This window comes from Theobroma cacao, chromosome 2 (assembly GCF_000208745.1).
Source record: "Theobroma cacao cultivar B97-61/B2 chromosome 2, Criollo_cocoa_genome_V2, whole genome shotgun sequence".
NCBI lineage: Eukaryota > Viridiplantae > Streptophyta > Magnoliopsida > Malvales > Malvaceae > Theobroma > Theobroma cacao.
Genome location: NC_030851.1, coordinates 9,796,235 through 9,823,573, shown reverse-complemented (window position 1 = coordinate 9,823,573; position 27,339 = coordinate 9,796,235). Strand labels below are relative to the sequence as shown.

At 34.7% G+C, this 27,339-nt stretch overlaps 2 protein-coding genes and 1 pseudogene across 4 annotated transcripts; 1 reads left to right on the top strand and 2 right to left on the bottom strand.

Moving 5' to 3' along the window:
• LOC18608615 (protein THYLAKOID FORMATION1, chloroplastic) lies at nt 569-3,890 on the top strand. Its single transcript, XM_007043403.2, has 5 exons — nt 569-999; nt 1,206-1,473; nt 1,798-2,014; nt 2,323-2,438; nt 3,525-3,890. The coding sequence occupies exons 1-5, from the start codon at nt 798-800 to the stop codon at nt 3,616-3,618; spliced, it is 897 nt and encodes a 298-aa protein (XP_007043465.2). The 5' UTR covers nt 569-797; the 3' UTR covers nt 3,619-3,890.
• LOC18608614 (diacylglycerol kinase 5) lies at nt 3,962-12,119 on the bottom strand. 3 transcript variants are annotated; one of them, XM_018115614.1, is made up of 13 exons: nt 11,766-12,119; nt 10,926-11,138; nt 10,731-10,853; nt 10,480-10,608; nt 9,975-10,060; nt 9,062-9,185; nt 8,658-8,706; nt 7,780-7,862; nt 6,553-6,620; nt 6,074-6,148; nt 5,095-5,182; nt 4,841-4,957; nt 3,962-4,479 (listed from the first exon to the last, which is right to left on the bottom strand). In XM_018115614.1, the coding sequence occupies exons 2-13, from the start codon at nt 11,121-11,123 to the stop codon at nt 4,153-4,155; spliced, it is 1,467 nt and encodes a 488-aa protein (XP_017971103.1). In that variant the 5' UTR covers nt 11,124-11,138; nt 11,766-12,119; the 3' UTR covers nt 3,962-4,152. The 3 variants fall into 3 exon arrangements, with proteins under 3 accessions (XP_017971103.1, XP_007043463.2, XP_007043464.2); XM_007043401.2 differs by having other exon boundaries at nt 10,926-11,135; XM_007043402.2 differs by having other exon boundaries at nt 10,926-11,135; nt 11,997-12,079.
• LOC18608613 overlaps nt 13,992-27,339 on the bottom strand; it is a 30,204-nt pseudogene continuing 16,856 nt past the window's right edge.

Below are 27,339 nucleotides of genomic sequence, written 5' to 3'. Positions count from 1 at the left end.
CAAGATGACTGTTGTCTAGTATCAGATAGTTTACATCCAGGCTCCAGCAGCCCAGTTTGCCATTTGAGCAGGCAAGCAAGAGAAATGTCATTATTATGCAGCACTCCTTTTGCCAAAATCTTATCTTCTCTTAAATAAGATAAACCACACTGGGCCATGTGCCATCAGGCCGTGAGAGGTACTAACAGAGGAAGTTGAGTCAATCTAAAAATTGATCCTTGTTTGCTTGCCAAACTGGTGACTCCCATTTCTACGCTTCCTTTCCCATCAGGTTGTTTGTAGCGTAGCCGCTCAAGCATCTGTCTAACTCATATAAAAGGTCTACTCCGGACTGTAAAATTGGCCTTTTCAGATGGAAATTCTGTAAAAATTGCAAAGCCATTCAGATATTCAGTTGTGCTAAACGAAACGCAGCGTTCAAGGAGAGTGAAAATGCAAGAAAAGAAACAATCTTTGCAAAGGCTTTCCCTGTCACGGAAACGTAAACCACACAAGTCAGAGAGAAAAAGGAACACAAGTAACGAATGACCACGTGTCAAAAGCTCACGAGCTCCTCTCCAAATTCACAAAAATCCCTCATTTCCTTCTAACACTGGATAAGCCTCTCTTTTCTCCCTTTCCCTTCAATTCCAAACCAAAACCTCTCTTCACAGGTTCCCATTATGGTTTAACCTTAAAACTCCCAAGTTTCCAAAACCCAAGCTTTCCCAAAAATCTGCCTTCTTTTTCGTATATTGATATATAGGCGATAATACATAAACAGATAGCTTTTTTTGTTTTTTTTTTTAAAAAAACTAATGGCTGCAGTTAGTTCACTGTCTTTATCGGCTATTGGTCAAACTTCCGGCGACAGAAAAGTCAATGTCCCATCGGCTCGTTACTTGGCTTCCAATTTTGAAGGTTTGCGTTTCCGTACAAGTGTCTTATATCATTCCGTCGGTGTTCGAGCTTCGGCTTCCGCTTCTCCTTCCGTTGTTCACTGCATGTGTGCTGCTACTGGTTAGTTATTTTTCCTTTGCAATGCTGGAACTTGACTTCACCAATTGAGTTATAGAGATTATTCTATTTTAAAATTGATATGGATTTTTATATAAGCATGAATTGGCAAAAAGAAAAATTAAATTTTTGATACATTATGTATATTGGTTTTTTAAATCTTTTTGTTGACAGGTGATTTGCTTGTCTGTTTTGAGTTTGATTTTCAGATGTCCCAACTGTCTCTGAAACAAAGTTGAATTTTTTGAAAGCATATAAACGACCCATCCCAAGTGTGTACAACACGGTCTTGCAGGAGCTGATTGTGCAGCAACATTTGATGAGGTACAAGTGGACGTACCGTTATGATGCCGTTTTCGCCCTTGGTTTCGTCACGGTATATGATCAATTGATGGAAGGATATCCAAGTGATGAGGATCGAGATGCCATCTTTCAAGCTTACATCAAAGCGTTGAAAGAGGACCCCCAACAGTACAGGTTTGTCTGTCGAGTTTCCATGTCTTCATTTACCAAGCAAAGATGCATCTACTAACTAGCATGGCTTGAAATTCATGATATGGATTAGGGAATTTTCTGTCAGAAATACAAAAAACGAACAAGCAAATTGCACCGAATATGTTATGCCAAACTATTTCTGTTTAGGAAGTTAAATGTGTTCCAAGATCAGAACTATGGTATTCTTTATGAAACTGGGATTGTATTCCTTAGAATGCTTGCATTTTATTGAATCATTAAATCTTGACGTAACTGAGAAGTTGGTTTCTATATAATGTTCTTTTTTCTGTATGTTGTGCCCTACAGAATTGATGCGCAGAAGTTGGAAGAGTGGGCCCGTTCTCAAACTTCCAGCTCACTAGTTGAGTTTTCGTCAAGAGATGGAGAAGTTGAGGCGATACTGAAAGATATTGCAGAAAGAGCTGGGCGTAAGGGGAGTTTCAGCTATAGCCGTTTCTTTGCTGTTGGGTTGTTTCGTCTTCTAGAGCTGGCCAATGCAACTGAACCTACAGTTTTAGAAAAGGTTAGATCCTGCTTGCCTTCTATCTATTGGTTTATTGTTGGACTAAGTTCTGATTTACTTGCACCTTAGCACAAGTAGTAGAATTTATCAGGGGCAGGCCTAAGACACTATTGTAGGATAAGTGAGCAACCATTCAATCAATTAAGCATTCACCAGAATCACCATGAACTTTACTTGTATTTGCAAGAAGCTGAGGGATAGAAAAAGCAATGACAACAGAACTGGATATATCACAGAATGAAACTTGCAATGATAAAATATGAGGAACAACTGCACCGAGATTTTAGTTTATGACATCTGTACAACAGCTTTGTGCAGCCTTAAATATCAACAAACGAAGTGTGGATCGGGATCTTGACGTGTATAGGAATCTGCTTTCAAAGCTGGTTCAAGCGAAAGAGTTGCTTAAGGAGTATGTTGATAGGTAAATTCTCTCCTCCTAGTTAGCTTCTTCTAATTCATAGTATCATACTCTATTTCTTTTGCCTACTCTGTGGTCTGTGCTGCCTAAGTTTAACAGATATAATTACTCCGAGCAAGAGCATTTACACTGTAATTCTTGCTATTGAACCTTTCGAAAGAACAGCCAACTTTTTAGATATGAAGCATTAACAACCAATTTTTGGATATGAACCTCCTGCAAGGACATCAATTTGTAGACCAATTGCAAATTGGGAGAAAATAAGTAAACACTTGGCATATCAAAGTTACCATGCTAGTACAACCACATAAGAAAACGCCTGGGTGTCAAACTTGCTCCAATTTGTCTTATACCTGAAAATCAGTATTGAAAGTGAATAGAGCAGCCAGTTTGGTACCTTCAGTTCTAAATGTGTTCTGCACTTTGGATCTTTTCCAAATTTTGGATGCACTTGAAATGCTCTTTGCTTTACAGGTGTGATTCATTGCTAATCAATTTTAAGCTATTGGCTAAAATACTAAAAAAGCTCCTGTAATATCCCAAAATTCTTAGATAAGCCCTATACTTCTATTGTATCCAACTAAGCTCTTAAAGGCTTACTTTTATTTCTTAAGTCCTTATTTTGCATGAAAGCCTCTAAAATTCATTATTGTTGCCATGTCAACTTGTATATGGTTGTTATCTCTATCAAGTCAACATCTACGTTGGCACTTGCGTGGCAAAAAAAGAGGTTGGTAGGCGCTGACATGGCATGCGATGTATGTGAATGCTACATGTCATGTAAGCGCTAACTCAACATAAATTTTCATATTTTGCCACATGGATATTCATTTGGCAAAGATAACACCCATGTAGGTGTTGACGTGGCAGAAATAATCAATTTTTAGTGGTTTTCTTGCAAACGAAGGGCTTTCTTAAATTAAAATAGTACTTTGAAAGCTTAATTGAGTACAATAGAAAGAGAAGAGCTTGTTTGAGAAATTTAAAAAATTATAGGGGCTTTTTTGATGTCAGCGTAAGCTATTTATGTAATTCTTTTTTTTTTTTGGTTGCTGAATTCTTATACATGATGAAATGTTTGACCTCCAGGGAGAAGAAGAAAAGAGAAGAAAGATCAGAATCACAGAAGGCCAATGAGGCAGTCAAAAAATGTTTGGGCGAATACCAATACGTGGGCCAGTAATTTGGTTTGTGTACGTGCTCGCAATGTGCTTACCATCTTTTGTGATACTTGAATCCCGTTTTTGTTTGCGCTGAGGTAGAAGCCGTAACCTCCATGGTTTAGGCACAATTTATCCACTTGTCTACTGTTTTCAATTTGGTGGTTGAGATACATCCCATATGTGTATTACCAAAATACAGTCCAAATGTATCATTTGTTCATAGCCCAATTACTTATGGCATCATAAAACTATCATTCCAATTAATACTCAATCACAAGCTTCGATCTGTAAATGGTGGGAGGTTGATTCCGTATTTCCATTTGTCTATTTAGCTAGGAATCCTTATTTTAAAATTTCCAGATAGACGTTTTTAATGCTTATGGCCACAAAATTAAATTTACCCAGTCAGTACCAGAATACACTAAGACGTAAAGGTCCCCTAGATAACGGCTTCATTCATTAAGTTGGACAACAATTTAAATATGAATGGCAGCCTTTATAGAACTGAACCCCATGATAAGTAGATGACCGCGACAAATGAAATATTAAATGTTCTAACTAAGTTGAGAAATATCAACCTCATCTGGGATCTTGAACGTGTCCGCTGCCCCAAATTTCCCAAAACCGTCTGCCTCATTTCTGGAGTCTTCTTCATCACTACCATTTTCCTCGCCGTTGTGATGACTGGTTGATGAGGGATCACGGACACTTTTAGACCGGCAATTGTGGGTTGCAAGCATGTTGACTTGTCCAAGGTGAGAAATTTCAACCACAACAGTATCATCATCATTTGGCAGTGGTTGCTTCCAGGGTTCCCCATCAATCCTCATATATGTATAGTCAGCAGCTCCTTTGTGAAACTCAAAGCGGATTCGGTGTGCCTAGTTGCCATGACAAAACAAATAATGTATAGTGAAAATACTGAATTGAACGCATAAAGAGATTTACATCAGTCAAACCACAATACTTGTAAACATATACTCATGCGCACCTACACCTACTCATATACATATTATTTAGCATTTAGATCAATTTAACTAATTTCCGTCCTGCAACTTTTTACACGTGACTAGGTCCTCGTATTAATGCAGGGAAAATATAGGGGAGAAGTAAAATCATTGCTTCGAGAAATTCCTTTTAATAAAATATTTTCCATAGCTTGGAGGACAGAGATTTGAACCATGGATTTCTGCTTTGAAAAGGGAGGTTTGGCTACTGGCTTATGCTTTCTTTAATCATTACCTGTGCCAGACGAGTTCCATGTCCATTTGGAGCCAGCAACACAAGCCCATGCCAAGCATCTCTAAAACCAACAACTTCCAGAAGGCCATCATCTACATAAGGTGGAGTGAAGTCTCTCTGTAGAGTCAATTGAGAGATATTTCATCAGATTTTGATAAGCAAAAAGCCATATTTCATGAAGTCGGTTGATGTTGCTTAAATCAAATAGAAAACCCCATTGTCAAATTAACCAAATGACATATATAGGAACTAACATCTCGCAGTTTTCTGCCACTTGGCGTTCCCCAAGGATTTAGACCACCAGAAAAGCTGGGCAAGTTGAGACACACGATTGACCTTATGCTGTTTAAAATTAAGGAGAAAGGGGACACAGGGGAAAGATATTAGAGGCACCCATGAGTCACCACAGTGAAAACAATATTAGGAAATTAAGCAGAAAAAACTGAAATAAGTAACAGTTAATGGTTCTACCCACAAAGAACTCTGAACAATTTTTTCATTGTTACAAAGCATGAATGATGGAAGAAAGAGACATCTTTACGTCCCATAAACCAAGACAACCACATTGAAGGAGTCAATGTCTATAATGTTCTCGAAGCTTATTCAAAAATTGTGGTATTGGAAGTTTCTTAATATAGCATGGCCAATTTTTGCAATAACCATCTCTTAACCAAAGAAAAACTGTCATGGACAGTGAGCTCTTTTCTCTTTTCACCAGTGTACTGTTAGGCCTTTTCTTTTTTCCCATTTAGGTTCATTAATCTCTTTTATACTTGTTCAGTTGTTCAATTTATCAATAATGAGAATTATCAATATTTACTAACACAAACATTAATAAGTAAATGTAAAAGATAATAGAATCAGTTGCCCTAACTATCAAGTCAATTGAAATGCTCTACTAATCACTTCTTGAATGAAAATACGCAGATTGTATAACTTGTAGTCAATATAATATTTGTTTCCTCAATTAAATGATGCATATTAGTAAAAACTTCAATAGATTTAGGTGGGAAAGAAATAGAAGCAAGAGATGAGCTATATATCTTGTCAGCACATGCTTCTTGTGAATTGTGATAGACATTTATAATCATCATCTAAACCCTATTTGCTATGTTTTTCCTTTTAAATTGTGTAACAGTGATGTTTGATATGCACAAAATCTTTTTCTTTCAAACGTGCACAAATATGAATGGTCTAAAGCTAGAAAAATGCATAAGACCAAGTTCAAGTTACCTGTGTGGTATGTGGAGGTCTTGCCATTGACCATGTCTTTTCATGATTTTCACTTTCGCAAGCTGAGCAACATTCCTGTAGCTCAAGATCATATAAAATTTTCAATAAACTAAGCAAAAGAGCTAAAATTATCTGATCAGAGATGTTCTGTTGAATCTAGCCAACTGATAGGACCTGAAATAATAAAAGACATTCTCCATGTGCTGCAATTTATCTCAAAATGAAAGACTAAAATGCCAGTTTGACACAGCAGAAGGTAGTATATTATGGAACACATAAGTACTTTACATATTATAAACTCCTACACCTTCAGCTTTCCTGGTTGTTCTTTTGACTTTATGTTTTATTTTCCATTATCAAGAAATTCATTAGAGAAAACAAGCCAAGTTTTAGTGACAGGAAAATGCATGAAACCTGAACTTGAGCCTAATCTTTGATTTGAAAAAGGAAAATTTTTACTATCAAGCAACGAAGCTCACCTTGAAGAAGGATGAAACATAGAAGCGGCAAACCACCCTTGTGTACAACCAAGCTTTGCATAGGTGCTCTGTTGGAAAGAAAGTAGGAGAACATGAAAAATTCAGTAACCAACATATCTTCCTAAGCAGAAAATGTCAGTATCAAAAGACAAGCAAGATCCAGAATAAGACACACACTCACACACACAAAGATACACATGCATACAAATATGTATATATTCCATAACTAAAGTAGTCATTATGTAGCAAATAAATCTGAATTAAATTTTCAAGAAAAATTGTTGAAAACATTGTCAAGGAGTTCATAAAAGCTAGTACTTTTATGCAGAAGGTTGAAATTTTTGAGGATCAAATGAAAAAAACCAAAAAAGCTAATTAAAGTACTGCTGTTGCTGTGTTTTAATAGACATTCAACTAGCTCAAATTTAGGTAAAAACTCTGCAAATGAAAACTAAAGAGCTCCATTGATTGCAGCCTGCCAGACTAATATCAAATTTTATGCGTTAGGCAGCTTCAAATTTCTTTTTCAATGCTTCACAAGATTGTGCTAAACAAAGTGTCTCATTGTCTCTTTGAATTTAGTTCTCACTCTAATAAACTGAGCAACTTAGATTAGAAGACCGACTCCACAAGTAGGGCCTTGCCCATAAGTTGATCATCCCAGTTTGGACAGCAGATCAATGCCCTGTCTCTTTGAATTTAGTTCTCACGCTAATCAACTGAGCAACTTAGATTACACACCGACTCCACAAGTAGGGCCTTGCCTATAAGTTGATCATCACAGTTTGGACAGCAGATCAATGCCACACCTACAATGTGCATTCTTGACAAAACAATGCAACAGACTAACATCGTAATTAATTATTAAATCAACAGCATCTTCTAGCATTTTAATATCCTCACGCCGTCATCCAATGAAAATTGGCCACATGCACTTTACAAGAGCACCAAATCTATCTGGTATTGTGTTTAGTTTCTAATTCCTTCAATTTCTTAGTAATTGTTATGTATTTTGAAAAATTTACTAACCATTTTCTCAGTTACAGATGGTAACATAATTAATTCTTGAAAAAGATTGTAATTAAAGTTGTAAGAGAATAAGTCCATCATGAAAATATAAGCTAGCGATCGATCATGTAACATCCTTGGGAAAACCACGATCATTTGACTGCATGTGTTCATACATCAATCATAAATAAAGAAGATGATATTATGACAGAACTATACCTGATTAACCAACTGGTTTTTGAATTTTTCTGGATGCAGCTTTCGCTCAGAGTGAAAAGCATAAGATACTTGAGCGTCCATTCCTGCAGACACATTACAACAATATTAATGAGGTTAACCAGGCAATAACTTGCCATTTTAGAAACAAAGTTGAGTAAACCAGATAACAGGAGGGTAAGAGTTTGCAATACTTCGGAGGATGCTATAAATTCTTTAAAAGTTTGAAAATGAAAAAAAAAACAAACCCGGGCAAACTATGTTATAAAGAAATTTATCTATCTGTTCCTTACATTGGATTGTAAGATAGTAATGAAAGTGTTAACTAGCATAGCTGGTAAAGTCTTTTGGTGGTTGCACCAAGGACTTCAGATAAAATCCTACCTTCGCTAGGGATGAGGGGGCTTACATTAAGGGGGAGGGTAACTTCCCATCTGTTTAGCCTAACCAGTTGGCCCAAAAAAGAAAAAATGGGATTGTAAGATAGTAAAGAAATAAACTTTGTAAAAGAAACAAAAGGACTCAAAAACCACATTTCTTGGAATTTCGAACAATAGTTCAACAAGATGGAAAATGGAGCTGGGCACATAAGGAAGCCTCACATTTTATAAATTTTTTGTTCAATATATCTTCTACAATATCATATATTCCTTACTACAATTGTTCAATGTACGTTAGGAAACAGAAAGGAAAAGGAATTAAGAAAAAAGGTTAATTTATGATATCAGAAATATAATTAAGTTGCACTTTAGATTATCATTACCAAAAACAAATGCACTTTAAAGGCATCCACAGTTATAAGACATTTCATAAGAAGATTAAGATAGCTTTAGGTTAGCAACATAACAGTTTGAATACTTGTGCAGAGAAAGCACTCTTACCCATGCTGAAGTAATTCCATAACCCCCCACGAAATGTGTGGTAACCTTCCTGTGGAGCAAAACAATTTTATATAAGAATGCAAAACAATACAAAATATGTTTCAATGATTCATTACACCTATTGACATTCTTTTATAAATCTTAAGACAGGTAGAGAATGTTAACTGGAAGTTAGACCTAAGGCTCCAAGAAGAATTATGTGCTGCTGAAAATATTCAATGTATGAAGTGAAAAAAAATAATAAAAAACATTAGAAAAGAAAAAGGTATTTGAAGTTTTCACTTGTAAGTTACAAGAGATAGCCTCAAGGTTTAGAAAACATACGGTTACTTGATTGCAAAATACAGAGAGTAAGACAGAAAAGATTCTAAGAAGCTACAAGTGGTAATGGTATAATGTGTTACCATGTTGAGTTCATCTGTTGATGAGACACGACCGAATGCATGTAAAGAATGTGGTAGCTCAAGAGGTGGAATAGGATCACAGGAACCTTCCTTTGGAGCTCTCATCCTCATGAGAATATGCCAACTGAAGCACAAAAATGCATATATCAGTAACTATAGTAAAATTCAACCACAAGAACCAATGCTAAAAAAAATTTATATTAGTCAACCCTATAATTTAATTGAAAAAACCATTTAGATGTATGTTGCAATGAGAATATTTTTGCAAAATGAAATATTATATTGATCTAGAGACTGATAAACACAAGTGAGAAAAAAATGCAGTAATGTAGTTACAAATTGCACTTTGCAATTTAAGCAGCATGGCATTGCAATATTTCTTAATATTCTGGCCTCCTAAAAGAGAATACTTGTGAAAATGATGGAAAAAAATAATAAGTTCTTCTGGTAATGTAGTTATGTAGTAATGAACTCTGTTTTCAGATCCTACATCTTTCCCTGAAAATTTGTTTTGTCAGAAAAGTTGCACATTTTTTCATGGAACTTATTTCCATTTAGAAGTTACACAAGAAGGATTTTCTATTTATAGATAGTGATTCTTCCTTACTGCATACTTCCTAGCACATTCGAGCATGGTCAGAGGCTAAACAGGTGTGTTTTCTATGTGATCAAATAACGTACAAGAAAATTTACACAAGAACCAGGTAGAGGAGATGGAGTATGTTGCATCACTTAACAAGACAAAGCCCCATTTCACTAAAATTGGATATGCAAACCACAATTTGGCTACATCAGCACTATGCCAAAGCAGGGAGTTCCTCATTCTACAAGAGGTTTACTTCACATTAAGCATGTGTGTGTGTGTGAGAGAGAGAGAGAGAGAGAGAGAGGAGGAGTATGTCAACTACATTACTTGTCTATTTTCATTTCCTTTGCTTTCATTACTTGTTCCAAGAATGACACTACAGAATTACGATCAGTCCCAGGATTCTTCTTTCCCTGTAATTTAGAAAACTGCAAGTTAGACAAGCACTGAATAGCTTGTAAATGTGATGGAGATTATTTATGATAAAGAGAGCTCCGTCGAATTCCTATGGTCTATTGCAGTGCCAATCAAGAATTGGAAGAACGTTCAGCAAACATTCAAAAATTTTACTGAAGCAGAGGGCTCTGTGGATATTGTTTGACTAGAGTGTGAACTTGCTCAGCTCCATATTAGAAAAGATAACAAGAAAAGAAACTGAGATGTAGAAAATTCAAACACTACCAAGCCAACTAAGAGCATGTTGTGCCCAAAAGATGACAGCATGGCCACTTATTCATTCTCCTAGATTGTTCTATGTAAGAAAACATGTCAAGACAGTTTAACCCTCATTTTGTTACTTGATTACAACAAATAAAAGCAAGCAGATTCTTACCCAGCCAAACGAAAATGGCAGATTGTTACCAGTTCCCAAAGGAACTGTAGCAATTGGAGGTGGATGCTGCAATTTAAGATCACAGACGACCCCCAGAAGCCAGCCAGCTGTCCCATCACCACCAGCAACCTAAAGATCAATTTACATGTAAGGTGACAAACAAAAAACTAACAATACCTGAACTGCAGGTCCTTGTTATTTATAGCCTCATGCAAGAAAGATAGGCCTGTAAGTTATCGGGCTCAACTTACAATTATTCTTAAGTTCTCATGAATCTTTGTGGCAAATTCATCGTTTTCTTGTTTCAGCTTTTCTAGTCTGATGTAAACTCTACGAAGCACCTTATCAGGAGCCTCTTCCTCCACATCGAAAACCTGAAAAATAGTCAGACCAAGATCAGCATCAAAGCAACTATCCAAGCATGCATCGTACAAAACTAGAAGTACCTGATGTTCATTGAGGACAGTTTTATATGTTTTAAGAAGATCCCCACCTAACTGACCGCCACTTTTGGAGTTGATAAAAACTAGCACTGGAAATTCAGGTGCATCGGGAACATCAGAGATTTTTGTTTCATCAATGAATATATATGTAGGGATGTAGAATTTCTTCAAGAAGTCGGACTCAGAGTTAGATTCCGCCATTGTCGAGCCCAACTGCTTTATCAAATGATCATTGATCATCAAAATCAAGGCATAACAGAAAATTACAACGGCTAAAAAAATAACATAACCATGATGCAGCAAGAAAAAAAATTACTAATTATAATCAAAAGAATAATATGGTTTGTTATCTAGGGTCCTTGCATATCTTATTTCCAGAAGCTCATTCACCGAAAAATAACAACAATGAGATTGATTATACCATCTTGAATTACTTGTCAATCATACCGTTAGCTATTTATCAATATTTAAATGATTAGAAGGAAAAAAAGTTCAAATCAGAAAGAAAGCTTCTAGCAGAGTCAACGCTCTCCAAAGCTTAAGTCAAAATACTAAAAGAAATTATAACATTCGAACTCAGGAATTGTAACAAACACGAAAAATGTACACCAACAACACAACCATTGCAAACAAGAAAAAGAAAGAAGCAAAAATGTACTCAACGGTATTTGGCAAACCGTTGAGCGGAAGCTTTGACAAACATTTTCGCTGTTTGAGAACGAGAATAACAAAGAAGATTCCAAACAGTAAAAAGAGATTCGTTTGCTTGCTAAACAAAGAAATGATGTTGATCGTTGCAATTACAAGATGAAATTCGATTGAAAAAGAGATATTTGAAGATACCTGGCAAATGAATTAGAAGAGATCTGCTTTGGAACCTTTTTTTTTTTTCTTTTGTTTTTGGGCTTTCGGATTAATAAACAGTTTTCTAGTTCATTAACTCGGGATCTGAAATTTGTATAAAACGTTTAAAGAGGAGATGTAAAAGGAGAGACTTGACTTGTTCCGTGGAGATTTATTTTATGTTATTTATAACGTGAATAAATGTTAGGTTAAGGAATCGAAGGAAATTACCAGGGATCTTCCCTGTTTGGAATTTGATTTTTGAGGGCTTTCGCCTTTCAGAGTGTAAAAACGTGTGAGGGGAAAGGGGAGGAAAGCACTGAATCTTCTGTTATTATTATTGGAGCCAGCCAGCCAGCCAGCAGCCAAGGCCGCCAAACCCATATAATTCTCTCCTTGAACTAAACTAGAAAAGATAATCTGACGTCAGATTCCACTTGGCAAATTCTTAGTGGGGTCTACCACATCTACGATAATTATCGCCGTCGTGTCGCTTCTCTGATCGCTCTCATCTGCTAGCAGTGCCAGTACTTGGGGGCAGAGAGAAAAGGGCGTCTCCGGAATTAAACTACTTAGCCGAGGACGTATCTGTCAATTAAAATATGTTGAGATATGGACGTATCCCTCCCTTAAATTTTGATTGTCTTTATTTCAATTATTTTGATTATAATATATAAAATATTAATTTTTTTATAAATATTAGGATAGAATACCTAGATGTTTAAGTTTTAATTCAAATTTCACGTGAATTCAATCATTTTCAAAATGAATAAAGGAACTTAAAAGTTAATAAAAAAAATAAAAATACTATTTTTTTTTTCAAATAATGTGACTAGCCCATGACACTTTCGTCGACCGATCACCTCACGACAAGTGCTCCCAAAAGAAAAAAACACCGATCTGATGCTCCCAAGGGAAGGGTGCACCAAATGGTGTTTCCTGGGAAGCACTAATCTAGTGCTCCTCTCTTAATGCTCCCATGGGTGGGGAGCACCAGATTAGTGCTCCCAAGGGTGGTCCCCTCCCTTGGGAGAGCATCAATCTCCCTTAGGAGCACCATATAGATGTTCTCCTTCCGCTGTGGAGCACTAGATCGGTGCTCTCGTTTTTTGAGGAACACCAGATCGTGTTCTCAGAAGAGCACCGCTTGCCGTGGAGTGGCTTAAGAGAATTTGTTTTAGCAAAAGAGAGAAAAAAATTTTAAAAATAAAAAATATAATATATATAATAATAATTTTTAAAATTAATGATAAGTAAAATTATTTTTACAATATTACTACAATTAAAAGAAACATTAACGATTGACTAACGATAAATTTTATGTGTCAGGTAGAAGATTTTTTTTTAAAACAATTATTTATTTTAAAAATTAATGAATTCACATGAAATTATGATAAAAATTAAAAGATAAGAGTATTTTATTTTAAATATTAACATCACAACAGTAAAAATAAATATGAAATTTTTTTTGAAAATAAAAAAAACAGAAATAATGTTTAATATATAATTTGAAAAAAAGAATAAAAAAGATTGGAACTGAGTGAGTTTTAATTGCCAATACGATAGTCTCAAGGGGAGTGAAAAGATGAAATCAGATCAACGCCCTATATATACGTGGATGAATTTCTGTTTCTTCCCACCGCAACGTGCAATTGCTCCGCCCTAGCCTTTCGATAAAAAAAGGGGAACCCAGATATGGATTAACTTTTATAAGAATCTTTAATCTCTATTTGGAATCAGAGGCAAACAATTATAAAATGTAAATACAATAAAGAAGCTACACAGTTGAAAACCAAACCTGGTTTGAGTTGAAACATGAGTTCCATTTGTTTCTTCCACGGTTTTCATTCTGACCATCCAGGGATGAAGGAGAATTTTCCATCTTTACTTAAAAGGAGAAAGATTTAATAAGGAAATGGTGCCTTTGGTTCTACCCAAGTTGGTTCTTCAACAAGGTTGCTGATTTTCATTTTTAGACAAAAAAATGTCAGTGTCACACTTGACCTAAAAGAAATTTAGGTACTTGAGATAAAAATAATAAAAAATTTTATTTATTTATTTATTTATTTGTTTTACTAGAGAATTCTCTAGGAAATAGCAATTAGCAAGACATGATTCCAGTACAATGATATATATGCTTGCCATGGATAAAGTCATAAAACACAGCACTTGACATTCAAGTATCCAACGCTGTGTTGGAAAGTGAACAAATGTAACTATAAAAGCTCAAATCAAAGGAGCTTCAAACTTTGCTCAAAAATAGTAATGAATTCATCCATTTGATTCTTGTTTAAAGCTAACCCAATCTCAATTCCTCTTGGCTCATCCCTGCACTCTGCCAAAGATATAGCTCCATCATTATCTATGTGAGTAAGCTCAACCTTACAAGGCCTTCCCCACCCAAAATCCTTATCATAGACGTGGAATTTTGGCAATCCAGCAACTGCAGTAAGACGCCTTTATTTAATTCGTTCCACGAGAGTTGGTATCCAATGCTCTGCACCTCTCAAACCACTTCTCTCCATTTCTTTAATTTTGTTTCCAATAACTTTCGCAGCCAAAAGAACTCCATTTTCTCCTATTAGCTCACTTTTCTTAACTTCAACAATGCCCGGTTTTAAACAATTCCCAAAGTATGCTGTTGGTACCGAAAATTCCAAGCGGTTCCGGCCATCAAATGAAAAAAGCAAGTAGTAAAACTTATCATCATCATCATCATCTCGTGATAAATTGTTAGTAGCACTCTCTTTTGATTTCATCAAACAAATCCATATGAAGGCACATGTCACCACAAATGTTGATATGTGCAATTGCTCTGACTCGACACCCGCCCCGCACTGTCCCATGACCAAATGCTTTAGTCTCGCAGCATGGGCTCCACCCAACACAAATGTGGCTCGAACCTTGTCTTCTGCTATAGCATAGGTAGGGCCTGAATTCTCACTAGAGGATGATACCCAATGCCAATAATCCTTCAACGGAACCAACGCTATGCCACTGGGATCCTTGATCACGTCTTTGTTATTCAAAGGAAGTGAATTTTCAAGACAGGTTAAGTCACCACCCGACCTACAAACAGATGCCCAAGACCTCGTAAAATTCATGAACGACTTCCCATCACCAACTACATGGCAATAAGTTAACCCGATGCAAATGCAGACTTGAAAGGGTATGATGGGGATCACGCGAATGCCATCTTTGGTTACACGTGCCGGTGGCAGCTAAGGTACAAAGGGATGTAACAATTTAACATCTCGCGGATAATTGGCTTTGACAGGGTTGAAATCTGCAGCGGATTCAACAACCGTGAAGGTGACAAAGTCACCATCTATGTAATGGATATAAGGCTTGCCGGGTGATTGATGTTGGAAAAATAGTGTAGTACATAAGTTTTAAATATTTCACATTGTTGAGATACATAAAATTGTGAGTGTTTTAAATAAGCAAACTTATTGTGGGCTTGTCGCAAAGAAGAAAAAGGAGTGGGCTCGTACGCACACAAGATCAGGTTAGGTCTTGAAAAATTTCAAAGTCCCCCCTTAAGTGCAAGTATACACGTGGGCTAGGCCTAAGTGAATTTTTGTACCTTTGCTTTAACTTTTTTTAAACTTTCTCAACCTTTGATTGAATCAAACTCAAACTCTACCATATTGACCAAGTTTTCCTAAGTCTATTGATTTGCAGCAACGTTTACCTGACTAAGTATACCTGCTGACCAGGTTTTTCTCACTGATTTGTTGCAACGTTCACTTCATTTTCTACTTATATATATAGCCTCCCTACCTCAGTAACAAAACACACCAAGCCTTTAATCTCCTCTTTTCTATTTTTTGCATATTTTCTCTACTTTCTTTTCTTTTGTCGTAACGTGTCGGGTCCGGAAACCTGACCGCTAGATGTGGTTAACTTAGAGATTCGCCACCAATCTTTTTTCTACCTAAGTGTGATTGGCCATCTAATAAATTTGTTTTGTTCAACAAAATCCTAAATTAATTTTAGGTTCGTCGAAAGAACGAGAATTGGTCTACAATTTTTAGAAATAGGTTCGAAAGTGCGGTTAAGCACAAAAAAGGGTTAGTACCTCCGTGGCGCCCATTCCACAAATGGTACCATTTAATCTTAAGGTATCTTATCGTAACCTACCCATGATTTTATTCCTATATTTCCTTAATCCTTGATTGTTAATTAATTCTTTATTATATTAGCTGATTGAGTATTTTATTCGATTTCACAGATGCACATGATACAATTGTAAAATGATGTTATGATTTGTTCAATTTTAAATGATGAGGTCGGCAATCTTTTATTTGAAAACCGTTCGTAGACCATCTCAATGCTTTGGTGAAGTATCGAAGTTTTCTTCACCTAAGGATATGTCGGGAAGAACTCGTCTCTACGAGCTTTTCGAGGAAATTCCATCATCGAAATTCCCGTCCCATTAACAAGATAAACGTGACATGCTATGATAGGATAAAATGATGATATCTACATGAATGCGTTTATTAATTTAGTTGGTTCGTTATTCATGCAATAATATGTTTAATAATTTAGGGTGATTTATCATATTGTTCATATATTTATTATTGTTTATTATTATTTTTAATTATATATTATTTTTTAGGGTTTAGAGCTTTCTATTTAAATCTATATTCTTTAACTAACATTATGGATTAATATATTTTACTTAACTATATATTTTATCAAATAAACAATTAATTATTTTTTAATGGTTGAAGTAACTTTATTTAGTGATGTTTGTTTAAGCTAATTAACTAACTACATTAATTTAGATTTAAATGCAACATTATCTAAATTTATTTTTTCTAATATATATATATATATTTTTACAATAATTATTTGAGTTAATGGGTATTAGAGTATAGAATTTGGATTTATCCTGATGCTTTGGTAAAAATCTGTCTCGAACATTATGTAAATTTATTTTTTTCTAATATATATTATTTTTTAACAACGATTATTTGAGTTAACGGGTATTGGAGTATAAAATTCGGATTTATCCTGACGTTTCGGTAAAAATCCATCTCGAACTCCGCACTTAAGAAATCCACCTGAAGGAGGCAACTCTTTACCCTTTTTAAGTGGAATTCTATCATCGTATTACTCAAAATAATAATTTCATTTTTTATAATAATTATATTTACATAATGTATTTTTATTTATTATATTTACGAGTATCTAAATATAATTATAATATAAATGTTTCTTCTTTTTTTATCCTATCCTTCTCATTCACTTATTATTATTATTATTATTATTATTTTTTTTGGTTGATTTTTTTGTCTGTTTTGATTTTCTAACACTAAAATAAATATTCATATTATATATATATATATATATATTCTTTTCCTAGAGAAATAAATACATTTTAATTAAACAAGATGGGCTAGACGTAATATCAACTAAAACAAATCCAAACAAAAGAGAAAAATTATACCTTACTGGACTAAGGTTGGCCCAGTTTTGCAAGCTCACAGAAAGCCCAAGCCTGCTGCACCCCAAAGCAAACCGTTTGGTGCTTGTTTGTACATTCCAAGCGGTACCCAAAACGGCACCATTTAGCACGTCACTGTGCTTGGGTATATAAGCCCTCTTTTTTTTTTCTCCTTTCACTTTCTCTCTTTGTCTTTCCTCTCCCCTCTTTCTATAATTTTTTTCTTTCCTTCCTTTTCTTTTTCTTCCCTTCCTTTCTCTTTCTCTTTTTTCTTTCTTTTTCCCTTCCTTCTCTTTCTCTTCCTCCCTTTTCTCNCTTTCTTCTTTTTCTTGTTCTCTTTTTTTTTCTCTCTTTCTCTTCGTCAGTGTCCTTTTTTCTCTTTTTCTCTTTCTCTTCCTTCTTCTCTTTTTTTTTTCCTTTTTCTTTGCTGTCGATCCACCTTTTCTCTCTCTCAAACTCCTAAAAGCCACACCCCTAACTCACCTTCCCTATCACCAACCCATGTGACAACTTTCAGATCTGGCTTTTTTTATTATTATTTTTTTGGTTTTTGTTTGGTTGTAATTTTTTATTTTTCTTTGATTATGGTTGTGGTAGTTTACTGGTAGTTTAGGATTTTTTTTTGTTTTTGATTGTTGGATTTTGTTTGAAGAAGATGGGATTTTTAGTTGTTGTTGGATATGATTTTTTTGGTTTGGAATATCTTTGTTTGTGGTTTGAATCTGGTTTTTTGTTTATGAAAGATTGGGTCTTTCTTTTAAATTTTTTTGAAACATTTTCTGATTTTTCAAAAATCTCCCCCTTTTGTTTGTTTGAGAATCCCTTTTAAAAGTTGGATTGTCCAAAATATTGGACAATCCAGAGGTGAAGGCTCTGGCACAAGAGGGGTTGGTAGTCGGAGGTTCATTTTTCCCTTTCCCAAAGGCATTAAATGCTCTGCCACGTTTAACTGGGGAAGAATGGTTAAGCATACGCTCAGTCCTTTCCTTATTCTCTCTTTTTTTATTTATTATTATTATTTTAAATTTATTTCTTATTTTTTTATTTTTTAGTTTTTATTATATTACATTATTATTTATTTTTATTTTTGAAGAATAGGTGTCTACAATTGCCCTTTTTTGTACATTCTTGAGAATCAAGAATAGTGCAAAGACGTAGACACCGTATTCGATTCATCTTGAGGCAAGTTTGATTTCAGCAATTTGATCTAGGCTTGACCTATCACAAAACAAGTTTGATTAATAACACGAAATCCCTAGGCTTGACCTAGGTTTGAAAAAAAAAAGAAAGAAAGAAAGAAAAAATGAAATTTCTAAGTTTGATTTAAGCACAACCTATCTCAAAGTAGGTTTGATTTAAAAACTGAAATTTCTAAACTTAATCTAGGCTTGACCTATCTCCAAATAAGTTTGATTTAAAAATTAAAATTCCTAGACTTGATCTAAGCTCGACCTATCTCACAACAAGTTTGATTTAAAAATTGAAATTCTTAAACTTGATCTACGCTCAACTTATCTCAAAACAGGTTCGATTTAAAATTTCTAATGCCAACATCATTTTTAAATTCATATCTGTGTCCACTAAATTTTGACTTGGAGTCTCTCATGCCAACGTAACTGGACTTAAACATCTTAGATGCCAGTTTGATTGGGCTTAAACTCCTTTTGTGCCAACGTAACTAGACTTATGCATCTTGGATGCCAGACAAATTGGGGTTAAACTCCTTTTGTGTCAACGTAACTGGACTTATACATCTTAGATGCTAGCTAAATTTGGCTTAAACATTTTTGTGCCAAATGTAACTGGACTTAAACATCTTAAATACCAGCTAAATTGGGCTTAAACTCTTTCGTGCCAACGTAATTGGACTTATGCATCTTGGATGCCAGGTAAATTGGGCTTCAACTCTTTTTGTGCTAATGTAATTGGACTTAAACATCTTGTATGTAAGCTAAATTGGGCTCAAACTCCTTCATGCCAATGTAATTAGACTTATACATCTTGAATGCCAGGTAAATTGAGCTTAAATCTCTTTGTGCCAACATAGCTAGGCTTAAACATCTTGGATGCTAGCTAAATTGAGCTTAAATCTCTTTGTGTCAACATAGCTAGGCCTAAACATCTTAGATGCTAGCTAAATTGGGCTCAAATCTCTTTGTGCCAATATAACTGGGCTTAAATATCTTGGATGCTAGCTAAATTGGGCTCAAATCTCTTTGTGCCAATATAAATAGGCTTAAACATCTTGGATGCCAGCTAAATTGGGCTTAATCATCTTTGTGCCAATATAACTGGGCTTAAACATCTTGGATGCTAGCTAAATTAGGCTTAATCATCTTTGTGCCAATATAATTGAGCTTAAACATTTTGGATGTTAGCTAAATTGGGCTTAACTCCTCTCATGTTTGGTTTTTTACTTTCCTTCTTCTTTTTCAATGAAAAACTCCAATCTTTCTTCACTTTATTACTTGAAAATTGCATCAGTCTTAACATTTGTTTGAAAATTTTCAATTTTGATGATGCATGGTCATGTGCATGATTGGACATGTATGCATGATTGAATGATGGATAAATGATGCATTGCTTCCCTTTGTTTCACACCATATATTCCTCACTTAAAAGATTATTTTTCTCAGCTTCACATCTTTTGACAATGTTCTCGTGTAGTTGCCAATTTCTTCACCTCCAAAGAACCTTTTTGCTAATCTCGTCATATTGATGTGGATTCTTGAAATCACTTTCCCACAATGGATGTGAACAAAATATCACCAATTCAAATTGGATTTCAATGCTTCCACACCTCTTGTGGTGAAAGCTCTTCCTTGCATTGCTTTTTTTTTTTACCTTTTTTTTTTAGAAATGAATTTGTCTTTTTTAAAAGTGCTTTTCTTATCTCATAATGATTGAAGGATTTTTCTCACAAAAATCGTAAGGGCTCTCTTTCTTCTTCTTTTTCTTTTGTTTTCAAAGACATCTTGATTTTGACAAAATCATAACAAAATTTCCCCACATAATTATTTTCATGATCAAAGATGGCTGAATCTTGTAGTAGGAATGTATCAATTCCACACTTTTCGTGCTAAAGTAATAAAATATCAAAGTCTAAACAAACATGTGATACTTGAATCTCTTAAAAATTAGTGATTACTATTTTAAATGACTTGGGTGGGTCAAATCACAATTTGATCTTTATGGATTGAAAGGTTTAACAAATTAAAATCTTGTAAAACAAAAAAATTTAGCTATTTTATGGGAAAAGGAAGGATCAATGTTTCTTTTTACAAGCTCACAAATGTTGCATGATTTTCTCAAATTTATACTTTTTGAAAATCAAACTTTTCACAAAAAGACTCATTTCAAATCGCAATCAATTTTGACATTCTCTTAGTCTCATGATGTGTGGCATTTTGATAGATGTCAAGACCAGCTTTAGAGGCTTAAAATTTGCAAGGTTATTTTGGAAGAGAATGGTTCAAAGTTCAACATTGATTTTATGATAGACCTTGAATTTTACATTCTTAGACATTTTGAGGGTCTCCAATGCACTCTAGTTGCTTTGAAACGATCTTTCGATCGTGCTTCTTATAAGTCAAAATCATGAGTGGTGTCGTAAGTTTCCATTATTGCTCTAGGTTGCCTTTTCAAGTTTTCACCCTAAAGCTCATTTTTCTCTTTTCTCCCCTTTTTTCTTATCCTTTTTTTCTTTTTGTCTTGATCTTTCCATCATGCACTTGAAAAAATTTCAAATTCTAACCAAAACAAATTGATGGATTCACATGGATAATCTTGACAAAGAAAAAGAAGCTAAGGCCTCTTTGATTTTACGATGCCTTTTTCTAGAATAAGGCTCTTCAATTCAAGCATCCACAATTGATCAAAATGGACTTTTAAAAGCACGTAATGTAGGTTAAGGTTAGGGGCTTTGATAGAATGGATAAGAAGGCTCAAAACATGTATTTAAGGATGATCAATCAAGGATCATTCATGTGAAAATCTCATGAGACATTTGTCTTTTCGATCTTTCAAAGCATGTCTTTCCATCAAATTTTTTTTCTTTTTTTTTAATCATCTTCTTTTCATTTTTCTTTTGGATGGGTTTAAGACTCAAATTCTTTTGCATTTGCCTCTTCATACAAGGTGTTTTCTTTCTTCAAATGAAATCTTATTCTCCATGTTCTTAGACAAGATTCTCATACATATTTGCCCCTCCAATATGAGAGGTGATCCTTGGTTAAAGTGCATTTAGAAAAAATTTGATAGGCTCAAAAGGGTAGCAAAGGGATAATTTCTCATTTGTAAATGGGAGAATGAAACATGGCCATTTCTAATATTAAATATGGTTACTTGCCTTGAAGAGCAATCCCTAGAAGGGATGAATTTTAGAGTAAAAGTTGATTTTTCTTTTTTTTTTTTAGCTTGGCATAAATTTGAATGTCTCAAGTACATGATGTTACTATCAACTTTCCTCACCGTTCTCTGATTTTTTCTTCTTTTTCATTTTCTTTTTTTATATACCTTCACAACTCAAAGCCTGACTCAAATTTTCCAAAATGAAATATTCATTGAGGATGTCCTTCCTTGATCAACTACTTAAAAGAAGGCTTAAGCAACAACTTTGAGTGATAATAACCCTTTCAAAACCTCGAGAGATGTCACTTCAAACCTCAATTTCACAAATCACTCATGTTAGCATTTCTAGATGAGGGAGAAACAAATGTTTTTTTGCTAATCGAATATCTTGGAGGTATTGAGAAACTTTTCTTCTTCTGATCATCTTGTCCCAAAGTATGAATGAAGGACAACTTTAGACAATGGGTGGAGAAGCTCACATTTTTGATTCAATTGAAAAAGGTTGAGTGGTTTCGATGTATTTGAAGCTCTGGCTAGTCTTAACAATCATCAAATTACCAAATTCAGATTCTTTCCAAGAGTGAAACATTTTCTTTATTTTTTTTTGAAAATGATGACTTTTACCTTGTCACAACATTGATCATTACTTAGACGAAAACCATTATCCTTAAATGTCAAATGATGCGATTGATGAAGTTTCAGAGTTTTTGCTTCCTTTTGGATTGAGGCCCTTAAATGGCCTTTATTCACTTGATTAAGGCATTGAGAGTGTTTGAAGATGAGTTCATTTGCAAATAGCAACCACCAATTCTTTCGAGATTCTTTTCACCATTTATTTTGTAAGAACCTTTTCCTTTCCTTTTTTTTTCTTTTTCATGTATGATTTTGAAAACAAGCAGTATGGGGCTTTATTTTTAAAATTGCTAAAATTCAAAGAACTCATTTTTTTTCTTTTTTTTCTCTTAGAAAGAAAAATAAATAAACAAGAACTAAAAGAAATTTGAACAATTTTCAAACTTGATTCAACTCATGACAGTATGTTATGATGATAAAAACTAAACATACGCTTAACTCAAATTGCATGAAAGACAAAAGTCCATATTCCCAAGAGTTTATGCCCTCAAAACATGTGCATGACTGGAAAGTGATCAAGAATTGCCCCCGAATTGGCATACCACTTAATTGTTCCAAAACCTAAGCCTTGCATCCATCACCCCTGATTTCTATAGTTGTTGACAAGTTCTGTGAATTTAGTTGGGTTTGCATTGATTAAAGCTTGAACTTTGTTCTTGAATGCAATGCAATTCTTCATGGAATGACCTTCAACCCCAAAATGGTAATCACATTTAACATTTGGGTTATACCATCTTGGGTAAGGAGGTTTCCTAGGCTTGGCAAGAATAATGGAGATCTTATGGTTTTGTACCAATAAAGGGAAAAGCTATGCGTAGGACATTGGTAATGAATGATACACTTTGACTTTCTTTCTCTTGTTGCTTTGAAAGCAATCCAGATTAATTTCTTGGTCATCTAAAGTGGACATGTAAGGTCGAGGAGCTTGTGTAAGTGATGATTGAGCGAAAGGTCAAGGTAGATTATGGACATATGCTGATGGGTGTGAATGAGTGCCCATAAGATCTCCTTCTATGTCACAAAATTTCCTTTTGTTTCTCTTTCCAAAAGTCATTGCTTGAACTCCTTTATCAAAAGTATCATATTCTTTTTTGACAAGATCATTTGTTCGAGAGTCTACGATCCTTCCCTTTTTTATTCCATCTTCAATCTTTCCCACGGAGAACACCAAATCCACGAAATATGAATAAGCATTACCCACTAATTTGTTATGAGGAAGAAGAGTATTAATAAATAGAGAATTTAATTCTCTACTAGTAAGGGGTGGTTGGACTTGTGATGCTATTTTCTTCCACCTACAAGCATACTCCTTGAAACTTTCAGACGGATTTCTTTCCATGTTTTGGAGGGTTATTCGATCAGGAATTGCTTCTAGCTTGTGCATGTACTGTCCCAAAAATGCTTTGGCCAAATCTCTCCATGTGCAAATACAATCTTTTTCCAACTTGAAGTACCATTTAACCGTAGCTCCCTTTAAACTATTTTGAAAAGAACGAATGAGCTATTTCTTATCATGGGCATATAGAGCCGTCTTGTTGCAATACATGATCAAATGTGCCTTAGGGCATTTGGTTCCATCATACTTTTCAAACTCCGGGACTTTAAACTTGGGTAAGATAATCACATTAGGCACCAGACTTAATTCCCTTGCCTTAACAGAATCATAGAGATCCATTCCCTCTATGGCTTTGAAGTGTTCTTCTAAAAGATCATTCTTTTGTTGCATTCTCAATTTTTCTTTTGGTCTTGATAAGTTCATTTTTAATTTTCTTTGTTCCTTAAAGTCATTCGAGTCAAGTGTAGGAACCTGATTAGAAAGATTTGCCCTCGAAATTTGCATAGTTTGCCTTTGTGTTGACGATTAGCTTAATCTTTGAAAACTTAAAGATCCTTCTATAGTCCCCATCTTTTCATTGGCATTCGCTATCTCTATTAGCTTTGCCAACTGTTTTCTCATCTCTCCTTGAGTTTTCTCCATTTTGTCTATCAAATTTGATTGTTCATCTTCCATGATTCTAGCTTGAGCCTTTATATTGTGCCAATTGTAAGTGGGCTCCCTTAAGCTTTTCTCTTTTCACAAGATGAAAATAAGTTATACCAAAGATCTTTCTAGGTATCTTGCTCTTTCAATATATAATTAAAAAGAGATCTTTTATTCGTGAAAATCAACAATAATCTTGCTTCTTCTTTCATGGAATGTAGTAAAGTCAAGTGATGCTACTTGCAACAAAGGAAGATGAATGATGCATGCATGTGTGTCCAAATCGAAGGATGTTTGAATGCATGATGGGGTGATTAAATGTATGACGAGTGATTTGAAACACAAAGATACTTGATTATAAATAGTGCACCAACATGATTACATTTCAAACAAACTTTGTTTTTTCAATTTTTTATGGTTTTTTTTATAAAACAACGTTTAGGAAAATGTTGAACAAGACCTCAAAAGTCAACATAAATCTTCACAAACATGAACCCATTCTTACAAGATTCAAAAGAAAACAAAGATTAAAATGTCCTAAGGTCTTAACAAAACTTTTTTTAAAAAACAAAATCAGCACAGTCAATCCTTCTTTCATGTTGACACTTAATTGTGCTCCCTACAACCATGCCCCATCATCTATGCTGGATTGAACCATTTGGCATCTATTAATGTTTGCACTTGATACTTAAAGGCGTCACAATCTTCGATGGAAAGTCCCATAACTCCACTATGATAATCACATCTTGTGTCTGAATTGAACCACTTTGGGTATGGAGGTCGTAAGGGTTCCAAAGGCACCGAGACAATAAGATGATCATGAACTAATTGATAAAAGAGTTCTTTGTAGGTAACGGGGTGTAGGGTCAAATTGTTTTTTCTTTCTGGATTGTTTTTAAGGGGTGCATAGGCTAAGAATGAGGGTGATTGATAATTGTGTCTGTGGTTGGCTTTGAAAGGCCTATTGAAATGGGGGTCGAAAGTGCTTGGACAAGAGTATGAATTTGGCTGCAAATTGATTCTTGCAAGTTGAAATGTGGTGGGTTAAGAATATGCCCTTGGTTGCAACCCATTGTTTGGGGGTTGTGTAGCATCTGAAGATCCCATCTTGGTCATGAAACTTTTCAACTTAATCATTTACGTATTCAGCTCATCCATCCCTTTTATAACTTTTTCCAGACCTTGATCTTTACTTGAGCCACTGAGCAATGTGTTGGGTTTTTCAAGGACAAATTGATTTTTATTTAGTGATTACTTTTGGTGTGGTTTGATTTAAAACGATGGGGATTCTTGAGGGTGCTTTCCTTTGGCTTCATTGAGATGTTTAACCATTTCCATCAATTTGGCTATTTATCCTTTCATCTATCGAAGGTCATGTCCAAATTCTTCTTGATTGCGTTCCAATGCACTTATCCTTACTTCCAATTGATATTCCATATCATTCAATCCTTTTGACCCAAACCAAAATAAATTAGAAACAAAAAATTTGGAACTTTACTAAAAAATTTTCAAAAAGGGATTTATTCTCTTTCCTACAAAACTAACAATACTGTAGGGTTTTTCTTTATTAGAACAAACATGAAATGATTGCATGTAGATGAAAATATGATATTTCCATCTATGCATGAAGTGCTATGATGCCTTGATGCATGGATGGTATGAAATGAAATGGAAGACCACATTAATGGAAATCATGTATAGTGGGAGGTAGAAAATTTTATTTAAAACTAAAATCCCTATCTTTTTGTGGTTTTTGAAAAAAATGAGAGAAATAAAAAAAACTTTTTTTATGTTCTCTCTTTTTGTTGCTTAAATGGAGAACCATTTTCTTTTTCTTTTTCGTTTCACAAGAAACATCATTTTCTCTTTTACCTTCCTCATTTATTTTTATAAGAGAAAGAGTTTTTCTCTCTTTTTCTTTAGACAAGAAGAACTAAAGACCTTTTTTTTTTTTAGAAGACTTCACTCGAAGGAAATACCTCTCTCTTTTTTCGTTTCCTTTCTTTATATATATTTTTTTCATAAAAAAAATCCTCCCTCTTTTCCATGTTTATCCTTTAGTTTTGGGAGAAAATAGAGAAAGCTATTCTTCTGAAATTTTTAAAGTAAAAGTAGAGAGAAAAGTATTCTAAAAATAATGAATGTAAAAAATCTTGTTACTTTCTCTCTTTTTTTTTTAAAGATGTAAAAGGAAAAAAATTTTTGTTTTTATTTTTTTTTAAAATCACTTTGACATATGTTATTTTTGTTTTATCAAAAAAAGAGGCTACTAAGATAGATTTATGCCTTCAAATGTCCTAAATTAGGGTGTAGTCCTCATGACAAGTTCTGTAAGGTTTTGCCTATGGGATGGCTTCTCACGGCTTTCTATTTGTTGAGTTCGGTTTTGAACGAGGCTAAAGGTTCCCAAACTATTCTTCGCTGTCATCCGCTCGGACTAGTAAGGCACCTTGGTCCTCACCCATTATAGGCTTCGAATGGACTAGGTTCAATTTGAGTGGGAATGTTCACTAGCCCATTCGGAGATGTAGACACCTCTAAAAAATTTAATTAATAATAAAATATAAAATATGAAATAAAATAATATATATAAAAAAAAAATATAGAGGAATGGTTGGGCGTATGCCCAGCCATCCCTTCCCCAACCACCATGAATGATGGGGCTCTAGCTACCAACTCTTTGGTGCCAAAACCCCATTGCCGGGTTGTCCAAATTTTTGGAAAACCCAACTTTTAAGGACCTCCTGCAAAAAAAAGAGGGGGGAGCAAGAACCAAAAAACCAAAAAAACCAATCAAAAAACAAAGAAAAACCAAGTTCGAACCCAAAAAAAATCACAGATCAAATCCAAAAAAAAAATCCTAAACTACTAGCAGTCTAGCAACCCTAGCCACAATAGAAAAAATCAAAAAAATCAATCAGAAAAGAACTAAAAAAAGCTAAAAAAGAAATCAGTGTTTTAACAGGGGGTTTGGGTAGTGTGTGAAAAGGGAGAGTTGATTTGTGTGGGGGGTGGTTGGCTAGCAGTGAAAAAAAGAGAGAGAGAAAGCCGATCGCCGTTGAATAGAGAGAGGATAAGGTTGGGACGCCAGCAGGGAGAAAGGAGAGAAAGAGAAGGAGAAAGAAAGAAAAAGGAAAAAGAAAGAAGAAGCTAGCGGG

Coding starts and splice junctions, on each gene's coding strand:
- LOC18608615 (XM_007043403.2), top strand. CDS start 798: ATGGCTGCAGTTAGTTCACTGTCTTTATCGGCTATTGGTCAAACTTCC. Junction 1,474..1,797: donor GAGGACCCCCAACAGTACAG/GTTTGTCTGTCG, acceptor TGTGCCCTACAG/AATTGATGCGCAGAAGTTGG. Junction 2,015..2,322: donor AACCTACAGTTTTAGAAAAG/GTTAGATCCTGC, acceptor TCTGTACAACAG/CTTTGTGCAGCCTTAAATAT.
- LOC18608614 (XM_018115614.1), bottom strand. CDS start 11,123: ATGGCGGAATCTAACTCTGAGTCCGACTTCTTGAAGAAATTCTACATC. Junction 10,061..10,479: donor TGCCATTTTCGTTTGGCTGG/GTAAGAATCTGC, acceptor TCTAAATTACAG/GGAAAGAAGAATCCTGGGAC. Junction 4,480..4,840: donor ATGGAACTCGTCTGGCACAG/GTAATGATTAAA, acceptor CATGGCAACTAG/GCACACCGAATCCGCTTTGA.